The sequence below is a fragment of the Artibeus jamaicensis genome, unplaced genomic scaffold, assembly GCF_021234435.1.
Source record: "Artibeus jamaicensis isolate MK-2021 breed Jamaican fruit bat unplaced genomic scaffold, CSHL_Jam_final contig_3048, whole genome shotgun sequence".
Classification (NCBI taxonomy): Eukaryota; Metazoa; Chordata; class Mammalia; order Chiroptera; family Phyllostomidae; genus Artibeus; species Artibeus jamaicensis.
Genome location: NW_026521700.1, coordinates 1 through 13,134, shown reverse-complemented (window position 1 = coordinate 13,134; position 13,134 = coordinate 1). Strand labels below are relative to the sequence as shown.

The 13,134-nt window shown below is 38.9% G+C and overlaps 1 gene segment (V, D, J or C); it reads left to right on the top strand.

Annotated features, from left to right (window-relative positions):
* Positions 1-12,517: 12,517 nt before the first annotated feature.
* Positions 12,518-13,128, top strand: LOC128627016 (T cell receptor alpha variable 18-like; the record flags this gene model as incomplete). The annotated part of the segment is given in 2 exon segments: positions 12,518-12,677; positions 12,797-13,128. Coding segments are annotated over 2 exon segments (378 nt in total), but the record flags the coding sequence as incomplete, so codon positions are not given.
* Positions 13,129-13,134: the final 6 nt, after the last annotated feature.

Sequence of the window (13,134 nt, the reverse complement as noted above, 5' to 3'; positions counted from 1 at the left end):
AGCCGGTTACAAAGTCAATATCCAGAAATCAAAGGCATTTTTGTATACCAACAATGAATCAGCAGAAGCAGAAATCAAGGAAAAAATTCCATTCGATATAGCAAAAAGAAAAATAAAATATCTGGGAATAAACCTAACCAAGGAGGTAAAAGACCTGTATGCAGAAAACTACACATCCCTGAAGAAAGAAATCAAGGAAGACACAAACAAATGGAAACATATTCCTTGTTCATGGATTGGAAGAATTAACATCATCAAAATGTCCATACTACCCAAAGCAATATACAGATTCAATGCAATACCTATTAAAGTACCAATGGCCTATTTCACAGACATAGAACAAACCCTTCAAAAATTTATATAGAACCATAAAAGAGCCCAAATAGCAGCTGCTATTTTGAGAAAGAAGAACAAAGTAGGAGGGATCACAATACCTGATACCGAACTGTATTACAAGGCCACCGTAATCAAAACAGCCTGGTACTGGCATAAAAACAGGCACATAGACCAATGGAACAGAACAGAGAGCCCAGAAATCAACCCAACCCTCTACAGTCAATTAATATTCGACAAAGGGGGCAGTAACATAAAATGGAGTAAAGATAGCCTCTTCAACAAATGGTGCTGTGAGAACTGGACAGCTACCTGCAAAAAAAAAAAAATGAAATTGAGCACCGACTTACACCATACACCAAAATAGATTCAAGGTGGATAAAAGACTTACATATAAGCCGTGACACCATTAAAGTTCTAAAGGAGAAAATCAGCAAGGAAAGCTCAGATATTTCACGCAGCAACATTTTTACTGATATGTCCCCTAGAGCAAGGAATATAAAAGAAAGAATAAACAAATGGGATCTCATCATAATAAAAAGCTTTTCTGCATGGGTAAAGAAAACAGTATTAAATTAAAAAGACAGCCAACTGTATGGGAAAACATATTTGCCAATGATACCTCAGACAAAGGTTTAATCTCCAAAATATACAAAGAACTTACACGACTCCACTCTAAGAAGACAACCAACCCCTTTAAAAAATGGGAAAAGGACTTGAACAGACACTTTCCAAGGAGGACATACAGAACATCCAGAGACACATGAAGAGATACTCAATATCGTTAGCTATCAGAGAGATGCAAATTGAAACCACAATGAGATACCACTTTACACCAGTCAGGATGGCTATCATAAACAAAGCAACAAACAACAAATGTTGGAGAGGGTGTGGGTAAAAGGGTCCTTAGTTCACTCTTGGTGGGATTGCAGACTGGTACAACCATTATGGAAAACAGTATGTAATTTTCTCAGAAAAATAAAAATCGACCTGCCTTTTGACCCAGCAATTCCACTGCTAGGATTATATCCTAAGAATCCTAAAACATCAATTTCAAAGAACCTATGCACCACAGTGTTCATAGCAGCACAATTTACAATAGCCAAGAGTTGGAAGCAACCTAGGTGCCCATCAGTAAATGAATGGATCAAAAAATTGTGGTACATACACACAATGGGATTCTATGCAGCAGAGAGAAAGAAGGAGCTACTACCCTTTGCAACAACATGGATGGAACTGGAAAGCATTATGCTGAGTGAAATAGGCCAAGTGTTGAAAGACAAATACTGTATAATCTCACCTTTAACAGGAAGCTAAACAACAAAACAAACAAGCAAGCAGAAAGAAAAAAAACAAAGACACTGAAATAGAGAACAAGGGGATAGTGACCAGAGGGGAGAGGGAAGGGAAGTTAAGGGGAAACAGGGGGAGGGATTTGGAGGAACAAATAGGAAGAACACAGGGACGAGAACTAAGGGGATGGAAATGGGAGGGAGGTGGGGAGCAAGGGGCGGGGGAGGCTGGGATGGGAGAAATAGACAAAACACTGTACTTGAAAAAATAACTAAATAAAATAAAAAAATAAAGTGAAAAGCCCAATAAAAATAGTGATAAATACTGGATATATAGTTAGTAAATAAATAAATAAATAAATAGATAGATAGATAGATAAATTTAAAAAGAAACAACTACTAAAAAAAAGAAAGAACACAAGCACCCCTATGTTTATTGCAGCATTATTTCCAACCACCAAGGTATGGAAGCTGCCCAAATATGCATCAGTAGATGAAAGGATAGAACATCTATAGGACATTTACATGATGGAATACTACTCAGCCATAAAAAAGAAGAAAAGTCTACCCTTGGCAACAGTATAGATGGACCTGGAGAACATGATGCTGAGTGAACTAAGCCAGTCAGAGAAAGACAAGTACCTTATGATGTCATTTATATGAGAGATGAACATATGAGTAGAATCTAATAAACAAACTGAACTAACAAGGAAAATGGGGACAGACTAATAGATGGACAGCAGGATAACAGCTAGTAGAGGGTTATTAGGTGGTAGAGGGCTTGAGCAACAAGAAAAAAGACTCATGGACATGGACAATAGTGTGGTAATTGCTGTGGGGAGGGAGGTATAACATTGATTTGGCTGGCTGCTCCTAGTGCCTGTCCTGGGGCTCACTTAGGCCAGCTGTTGCTTGTTTGAAAGGATTTAGGAAATTATAAAAGCATGAGCCAAGACTCATAGGGAAAAGCAGTTTGGGTGGGCCCATAGTTTGGGTGGGACAGCGTCTTTGGCCATCTCCATGGTGAGTCAATCAGTGTTAGCCACGTTAATGGAGTCTGAGATATGGCACCAGCTTGGCAGCTCTGTGGCTCTGTGGGGGGATGATTTAGAAAAGGGACCCTGACCTCTGCTTTCCTAGATGCCAGAAACTCCAGTTTCTCCCAGTGTGCCACTGGTGCCTTTCAAGCTGCTACCCCAGTGCTGGAGCTCAGAGGGAGTGAGTCTGTGTAGGTGAGCTCATGTGTGTGTTATTTAAGAGGAACTGCTTGAGGCTCCAGCAGTGTCTTCTACCACCTCGTTCCACACTGGTTTTTGCAGCCAGACGTTGTAAGGACTCATCTCCCTGGTACTTGAACCCTGGGCTGGGGGGCCTGGTGTGGGCCTGGGACTCCTTGCTCCCAACATATCCTTCATGGATTTTTATGTATCACACTCGGGTATGGGACAGGCCCATTCCTCGTCTGCACCTCTCCTACCAGTCTGATGCTTCTTTAATTCAGTAGTTGTCAGACTTCTATTCAACTTGATTTCTGGTGGTTCTGAGTGATGGTTGTTTTATATTTTAGTTGTTATTTTGATGTGCTTGTGTGAAGAGGCAAGCCATGTCTGCCTATGCCATCATGTTAACCAGAAGCTTAAAGCAATTCTAATTGTGATTGTCTCCCAACCTCTATTCCATGCCAGGTCTGTGTGGGTGCTTCTAACTAATCTAACTAAATCATTTTGATCTAAAATAAATGTTTAAATAAATAAAGGCAAAGTATAAGGAATGGTATCTTTCCATTTGTGACATTATGGACAAACCTAAAGGGTGTTATGCTAAGTGAAATAATTCAGTCAGAGAAAGACAAATGCCATCAAATTTCACTTATATGTGGAATCTAAAGAATAATCTAAATGCACAAAGAGAACAGAAACAGGCTCTCGGTTACAGAGATATAGAACAGACTGATGGTTTCCAGAGGGGCAGAGAGTAGGGTCCTAGGTGAAAATCGTGAAGGAATTCAGAAGCAGAAATTGGTAGTTACAAAATGGTCATGGGGATGTAAAGCACAGCATAAGGAATATAAACAATAATATTGTGATAACTATGAAATAATCTGAGGAGGGTCCTAGGAATATTGGTGGACACTTCTTAAAGTATAGATTGTCTAACTACTATGCTGTATACCTGGAACAAATACAAAATAATACTAAATGGAAATTATAACCAAAAAATAAAATGTAAAGTTCTTTCAAAAGAATAAAGACAAAATAAAGACATTTTCAGAGAGACAAAAGCGAAGATCACATTTCTCCAGCTGACCTGCAGTAAAAGAAATGCTAAAAGAAAGTCTTCTACAGGCTGGTGATATTTTTGAACTACTGTTCTAAATTTCCTCAAACTTTTCAAACCTATCTAGGAGAGAACAGATAGATTAAAGTGTAAACTTCTTAAGAAGTGTTTGTGTTTCATTTTTTTTTGCTTTTTAAAAATTTATTTTATTTTATTTTATTTTATTTTTATTTTTTATTTATTTATCTTTAGAGGGGAAGGGAAGGAGAGAGGGAGAGAAACATCAATGTATGGTTGCTTTTTGTGCGTCCCCTGCTGGGACTGGCCTGCAGGGAATCGGCCTGCAACCCAGGCATGTGCCCTGACTGGGAATCGAACCGTGATCGTGTGGTTTGCAGGCCCGCGCTCAATCTATTGAGCTACACCAGCCAGGGCTATTTTATTTTTTAATATATTTTATTAATTATGCCATTATAATTGTTCTATTTCCCAGCTTCATTTCCCCCCGCCCTGCACACCCCTTCCCCACCATCCCCCCCTTAGTTTATGACCACATGTCTCAAGTTCTTTAGATTCTATATTTCCCATACTATTCTTGCCCTCCCCCCTATCTATTTTCTACCTACGGTCTACGCTACTTATTTTCTGTAACTTCTCCCCTCTTCTCCTTCTCCCACTCCCCTGTTACTAACCCTCCATGTGATCTTCATTTCTATGGTTCTGCTCCTGATCTAGCTGTCCTCTTAGTTTGCTTTTGTTTTAGGTGTGGTTCTTAATAACTGTGAGTTTGCTGTCCTTTCACTGTTCATCTTCAAGACATCTTTAAACGTTACAACATCTGAATTATAGGGGTACCAGAAGGGGAAGAGGAACAGCCACAAGTGGGAAACTTATTTGAACAAATAATAAAGGAGAACTTCCCCAATCTGGCAAAGGAAATAGACTTCCGGGAAATCCAGGAAGCTCATAGAGTCCCAAAGAAGTTGGTCCCAAGAAGGAACACACCAAGGCACATCATAATTACATTAGCCAAGATTCAAATGAAGGAGAGAATCCTAGAAGCAGCAAGAGATAAGGGACAGTCACCTACAAAGAAGTGTTTCTAAATAACATCAGTTCCATGCTCAAAAAACTTTAATATTTGTTTCCTACTGACCAACATCCCGATTTACTTTTGCAGACATCGAAGACAAATCATCTTCCAGACTAACCTCCTAGCACTCTCTAATCTACACATGCTCTGGCCAACCTATTCCCCTTTTCCTTTTGTCAAAGGAGGAAGCAAAAGTTTCTTCCTTCCCCTCTTCCCCATCTCTATATTTTATACATAAAATGTCTTAAAATCAAATTTGAAAACATTTACGAACTACCCTAAAGCATGTTTGTTATTTTCTAAAAATTAAGTATTGTTCTACACAGTTGTCCCAATTTCCCCCCTTTGCTCTCTTCCACCCAGCCTACCCTCTGCTCCCACAGTCAATTCCCACTCTGTTGCCCATGTCTGTGGGTGATTCACACTTGTTCCTTAACTAGTTCCTTCTCTTTCTTTTCACCCTTATCCCCCTCTTGCCTACCCTCTGGTCACTGCCAGTGTGTTCCTTCTTTTCCATGCCTCTGGTTCTATTTTGCGTATTTGTTTTGTTTGTTTGGTTTGTGTTATAAGTCAGATCATATTGTATTTGTCTTTCAATGCCTGGCTTATTTCACTTAGCATATTATTCTCCAGCTCCATCCATGCTGCTGAAAAAGGTAGGAGTTTCTTCTTCCTCCTGTGCAGTATTCATGTGTAAATGTAGCACAGTTTTTTTAATTTTTAATTTTTTATTGTTGTTCAGTTTACAGGTGTCCTCAATTTTCCCCCATTACTGTCTTCTGCACTACTCTCCCCTATCATCCTCATGCAATCCTCTCTGCCTTGTTATCTTTGTCCATGTGTCCTTAACAGATGTTCCTTGACTCTTCCCCTTCTTTCCTCCATTGTGCCCCGACCCCACCTCCTCTCCTCTAGCCACTGTCAATTTGTTTTTTATTCCCATGTCTCCATTTCTATTTTGCTTGCATGTTTATTTTGTTGATTAGGTTCCACTTATAGGTGGGATCATATGGTATTTGTCTTTCAATGCCTGGCTTATTTCTTGTACCATAATGTTCTCCAGTCCCATTCATGCTGTTGCAAATGGTAGGAGTTCCTGCTTTGTTTCTGCTGCATAGTATCCCATTGTGTAAAGGTACTACAGTTTTTTGATCCACTCATTTACTGATGGGCACTTAGGCTGTTTGTACTACTTGGCTATTGTAAATAATGCTGCTATGGACATAGGGGTGTGTAGGTTCTTTTGAATTGATGTTTCAGGGTTCTTAGAGTATAATCAGAACAACAGAACCACTGGGCAAAAGGCAGTCCCATATTTAATTTTTCAAGAAAATCCTAGAATGTTTTCTACAGTGGCTGAACCAGTCTGTATTCTCACCACCAGTGCACTAGGATTCCCTTTTCTTTACATCCTCATAGCACTTATTGTTTGTTGACTTGTTAATGATGGCTATTCCAACTGGTGTGAGGTGGTATCTCATTGTGGTTTTAATTTGCATCTCTCTGATGGCTAGTGACATTGAGCATCCTTTCCTATGTCCTGGTCAACCTGTATGTCCTCCTTGAAGAAGTGTCTATACAGGTCTTTTGCCCATTTTTAATAAGATATTTTGTCTTCCTGGTGTTGAGTCATATGTGTTTTTTATGTATTTTGCAGATCAAACCCTTGTCTGAGGTCTGATGGAAAATATAGTTTCCCATATGGTCAGTTCCCTTTTCATTTTGATAATAGTTTCTTTAGCTGTGCAGTAGGTTTTACTTTGATGTAGTTGCATTTGTTTACTTATTTTCCTCTTGCCCTGGGAGATATATTGGCAAAAATATTGCTCTGTAGGGTATCTGAAATTATACTGCCTATGTCTTCCTCTAGCACTTCCACAGTATCACAACTTATATTTAAGTCTTTAATCCACCCTGAGTTTATTCTGGTTTATGGTGTAAGTTGGTGGTCGAGTTTCATTTTTTGAGGGGGGTATGTTCTGTCCAGATCTCCCAGCACTATATATTTAAGAGGCTATTTTTACTATATTTTATGCTCCTGCCCTCTTTGTCTAATATTAACTGATCATAGAGTTATGGGCTTATTTCTGTGCTCTCTATTCCATTCCATTTGTATTTGTGTCTGTTGTTATGCCAGTACCAGACTGTTTTGATCACAGTGGCCTTGTAGTATAGTTTGATACCAAGTACTGTGATCCCTCCTATTTTCCTGAACATGGTATATGCTTCCATTTCTATGTATCTTCCTCATTTTCTTTCCTCAGTGTTCTATAGTTTTCCAAGTACAGGTCTTTTACCTCCTTGGTTAAGTTTATTCCTAGGTACTTTATTTTTCTTGTTGCTATAGTATGGGATGTTTTTCCTAATTTCTGTTTCTGATATTTCTTCATTGGTATTCAAAAATGCCTTCTATTTTTAATATTGACTTTGTATCCCACCTTTTTGCAAAGATTGCTTATTAGACTGAGTAGGTTTTTGGTGGAGCCTACAGGATCTTCTATGTACACTACCATGTTATCTGCAAATAATATGTAGGTATATTGCAAATAATATGCAAAGCTGATGTAGGGTCAGATTGCTTATTTGAAATATTTCAGTCATTTTTAGGTAGGCCTCTATTGATATGGGTTCTCTCTCAGGACTGCCTTTGCTGTGTCCCATTGGTTTTGGGCTTCTGTGTGTTCATTTTCATTTGATTCCAGAAACTTTTTAATTTCTTCCTCCATCTCATTGTTAACCTATATATTGTTTAATACCATGTTATTCAGTCTCTATGAATTGAATGTATTTGAATTTTTTATGGTTTCTAGTTTCAAGTCATTGTGATCTGAGAAGATGTTTAATATAATTTCAATATTTTTAAATGTCTTGAGGCTTGTTTTGTGCCCTACTGTGAGGTCTTTCTATGAAAATGTTCCATGTGCATTTGAAAAGAATGTGTATATTGTTTCTTTGGGGTGAAGTGTTCTATATGTGTGTATATGTGTATATATATGCAACATGTGTATATATATCAATTACATGCATACACACATATTTATATGTGTGTATACACAAATTATGTGTACACATACATTATGTGTGTACATGCAATGTATATATATATATATTCAGGCTCATATATGTACATATGTATATATATATATCAATTAAGTCCATTTGATCTAGTGTTCAGTGCCACCATATCCTTATTGATTCTTTGCCTGTAATATCTGTCCATTGTCAACAATGGGATGTTGGAATCCCCTATGATGATTATGTTGCTGTTTATATCTTACCTGAAAATTTTTCTTTTATGTTTAAGTTCTCCTACATCAAATTCATGTATGTTTATAATGGTTATATCTTCTTGATGGACTACTGCCTTGAGTATTATGTAGTGTCTTTCTTTGTCTCTTTTATGGTCTTTGTTTGAAGCCTATTTTTTCTGATGTAACTATTGCTACCACAGCCTTTTTTTGTGTCCATTTGCTTGAAGTATTTTTTCCATCCCTTCACTTTTAGTCTGTGTAGGTCTTTTGTTCTGATATGGGTCTCTTGAAGACAGCATATGTGTGGGTCATGTTTTGTTTTTTGTCTTTTGATTGGAGAATTTAATCCACTTACATTTAAGGTTATTGTTGAAGAATATTTATTCATTGCAGCTATTCCCTTTGTAACTGCATTACTCTCTTCCTCTTTTTCTTTATCTTCTTAGAGCAGTTCCCTTAGTGTCTCTTGCAATGATGGTTTGGAGGAGATATACTCTTTAAGGTTTTTTTTGTGGACTGGGAAACTCCTTATTTCACCTCCCATTTTAAATGAGAGGCTTGCTGGGTAAAGTAGTATTGGTTGCAGGCCTTTGCTTTTCTTTTTTTTTTTTTTTTGGAAGTGTGGATTTCTTTGCTGAACTGGTTGTTGTGGTTGGCTCAATCCGGTACTTCTTGTCATTCTGACAAGAAGTTCTGGCTTATAGTGTTTTTGTTGGAAATCAGCTGATAGCCTCATCTAAGTTCCCTGTGTGTTACTACCTATTTCTCCCTTGTTTCCTTTAACAGTTTTTTTTTAATCTCTAAAGTTTGCCCATAATATCTCTTGGAGTGGGCCTCTTCGGGTTCGTGTTGATTGGGATCCTCTGTGCTTCCTAGAGCTGTGTGACTTTTTGCCTCAACAAGTCAGGAAAGTTTTCTACCATTGCTTTTTTAAACAGTTTTTTCCGTTCCTTTTCTGCTCCTCTTCTCCTTCTGATCTCTATCATATGAATATTACTAAGTTTCCTCTTGTCTTGAAATGCCTTTAGACACTATTAATTATTTTTAGTCTTTCTTCATTTTGTTGCTCCATTTGGGTGTTTTTTCCTCTACCTTGTTTTCTCGCTCACTGATTCGATCCTCTGCTTCATCTAGCCTGTTTTGAGTTCCTTCTATTGTATTATTCATCTCAGATACTGTATTCTTCACTTCCTACTGTCTCTTATTGATAGTTTCTATGGCCTTTTTCATGCTGATGTAGCTCCCACTAAGTTCCTTGTAGCTTCCATAGACTTCCTTTTGGTTCTCACTGAGCTTCCAACCATTATTTTAAACCAAGTGTCTGATTAATTTCTTGCCTCTATTTCATTTAGCACTCTTACTGGGGATTCCTTTTTTTCTTTGGATTGGGGATTGTTTCTTTGTCTCCCCATTTCAGGTGACTCTTCTTGTTTGTTTCCATGTATTAGATTGATCTTCTTGGACTCTCTGTCCTTGTTGTGTGACCTGTGGTAGGAGACCTGTGTGACTCTGTGGTGCACTCTGTAGGGATTCTCCCTGATCTACTGAGCTGAAAGCTATTAAGATGCCTGGTGTGCCATTTATGTGATGGCTCTCTTATTGTAATTGGGTTTGGTTGATGTTTGGTCATTCTTTGGTGGGTTCTTCCTTCATCAGGCTGCCTGAGAGTCACACTGCCCACCATGTCTTGTGTGCTTTTGTACATGTGGTGCCAGAACAAAGCAAAACAACCCAGGAAACTAAGCCCACTGCTGAAAAAATAACCCCCACCCACAACCATGCTATCAATAGCAAATGAGCAAATATTAATAAGGGTATAAAGAGATTAAGACTATTATAAGAAAGGAAAATTGAATATGAGATGACTAACTGAAATAAAAATGATTTCAGAGGATAGAGAGAGGAGAAATGATAAGAGTAAGGAATAGAAATAAAGCAAAGAAAGAAACAAAATAGAAACTACACCATAATTAATAACAAGCGGGAGAAGGCAAAATTGAGTAAGAAAGGGGAAGAGTATAGTTTGGATTTTAAAATAGAAGAAAACTTTAAAAAATAGTGAAGAAAGTAGAAACCATAATGGAGAAAAAGATTCACCACAGCAATACCAACAACAAATGAGCAAAGATTACTGGTGGAATGGGTCTAAGAAGAAAAATAAAGCTCATGAGATTTCTATAGGAAAGAAAAGTGATTTTGAGAGGAAAGAGGGAGAAGAAATACTGAGAGAGAGGAATAAAAACCAGGCTAAGACAAGAAAAAGGTAAAATTTAAAACAACATAAAGAAAGGACAGGAGGAAGGCAAAATTGAGTAGGAGAAGGGAATGGTAAAATTTGAGACATAAAATACAAAAATATTGAAGATCTAGGAAGGAAATTGAAGAAATGCAGCAACAACCACCTTATCTACAACCAATGAGCTAAGATTGATAAAGGTGGAGAGAGATTCAGGGTAGTTTAAGAAGTGGAAAAAGAATGTGAAATCACTAATGACAAGAAAAAATGGTTTTGAGAGATGGGAGGGAGGAGAAATAGTAAAAGTGCAGAATAGAAACAAGTTGTAGCAAGAGAGAAAATAGAATTTAAAACAAAATAAGAAGAACAAGGAAGAAGGTAAAATGGAATAAGAGAAGGTAGGAGCAAAATTTGAGATTTGAAATAAACTAAAATAAAAAAACTAGTGAAATGATAGGCACAAACTTGAAGGAAAAGAAATGTATGTTAAAAAGCTATGCAAAAGAGTACATAACTCAAATAATGAAGAAGACAGTGGTGGAATTTGTCTCAGTAGGATCAAGAGTTCGCCACTGCCTTTTCTTCCTGGACCCACCCCTGGGGATGTCAGATGGTGTCCCAGTCTGGCCCTAAGCAACTTGTTCACGACTACAATTGATCCAGTCTTTGGCTGTCTCCTTCACATTTAACTGGTCCCCACTGTTCTACCCTGTCATCTTTCTATAACCGCTGGGCCCAGAGTGGTTCATTGAATGACTCCAGAGGACTGCCAGTACCTGCTTCCAGAGGGGACCTCGGGTGCAACTGGAAGGTGGGAACCCTGGGTAACTCCTGGGGCAGATGCTGTTCAGTTTTCAGGGAAGTTGGAGCAAGTGTTTCCCTGCCCTCTCACCACATCTCTGGGTCTGTCTCGAATTCATTACAATAGTGTATAGTTTCTGATGGATTGCCTATCTGTTTCTTGTGAGGGGAACCAAAACCTTGATGTTTAACATCTTTTTTGTGTATATGAGGCACCATAAAACTTAAAAAATAATCAGTATGAGCATTGTCCTCAATATGAAGACCTGTACTTTGAGAAAAATCACATATCCCTGCTACTCAGGTCCTGGCTCTGCCTCTGGAAGAAGCTGGTCATATTCTCTCATGGAGACTAGATTTCCTTAAAAAGATAATTGTACCCTCCAGACATGTCCACTCATTCATGTATTCACTCATTCCTTAGATAGTTTGTGAACATCATTGGTGAACAAAGCATCTGTATATCTCAGGCACTGGCTACTGAGACTCATAAGATTCATTTTTCTGATCCCAAGGGCACCAACTCCAGTTTGAAAAACAGGACACAGATGATTCTAATATCATACAGTAATGACAGTGATGATATGTCACAGGTAAAGTGGGAAAAGAGAGGAGCACCACTCAGCATGAAGAGCTGGGTGGGTGCTTTCACAGGAAGGCAGCATGTAAGTTGGATTTTAAGAATGAATAGAAGTGGCCTAGGCAAGGGCAGTGGAGAGAAGGGAGAACATTCTAAGCAGAGGGGCTCATCTTCTAGTTCCACAGACCAGTGGAGGAATATGTCAAGAAGATAACTCAGATCATGTTTATTTTCCACTCTCAGTATATCTTAAGATGTCTAAAATTACCTTAATACTCAGGGGGAACAGACATTAGATTCTGGGTCCAGGGAGACTACAGGGACACTTATTGCCCTGAATCTTAAAGAGAGTGACTGAGGAATAGCGCACTGTCTAAGCCTCATACATCAGGAAGTCTGCATAAGGTGCTTGGTGCTTCCTTCCTGGAGCTCTACTTCTCATCCCAGATACCTATTTCCCTTCTTTGTCCACAATTTAAGATCCATTCCAAGGTAAATATCAAATTCAAAGGTGTGAGGAAGGCTGCAGGACAGAGGAGAAACCACAAGAGGGCGCTGCTCCCCTCGGGTGCTGGTTTGACACACCTGCCATTTCTGAACATGCCTCTCTTTTTATAGCCTGTGACATGAACTTGCAGGGCAGTTTGTCTTGCCTAACACACGAGTCAAGATTTTTAGAAGGTTTCACCAAAGGATCACAAAAGTAGAGGAACAGCCCTCTCAGCTGTGGTATTACCAACCAAACCTGCTGCTGGTTCTCTGCCAGCCATGCTGTCTGCTTCTAGCTTGGTACTTATGATCTGGTTGATGATGGGTAAGTAACATTTCTCGGGATTTCTAAGGTGTTTTATTCCTTGGATTTAGGATGCTTACCAAACTGGAGATGATTCCTTTTCATTGCCGATATAACAAAGCCTTTACTTTTTATTTTAGGAGGGACCAGTGGAGACTCAGTGAACCAGACAGAAGGCCCTGTTACCCTCCTAGAGGGGAAAAATTTGACGCTGAGCTGTACTTACCAGACCACCTACACTACAGCATATCTCTTCTGGTATGTCCAGTATCAAAACAAAGAGCCTGTTCTCCTCCTGAAAAGCTCCTTGGATAATCAGGAGGTCCACAACAGAGGTTTTCAGGCCAAACTGGTGAAGACTGAGAAATCCTTCCACCTGCAGGCACCGTCAGTGCAAATGTCAGACTCAGCGGTGTACTTCTGTGCTCTGAGTGACACAGTGTGGGAGTCCACAGGGGGAGCTGAGCACAAACCCAGA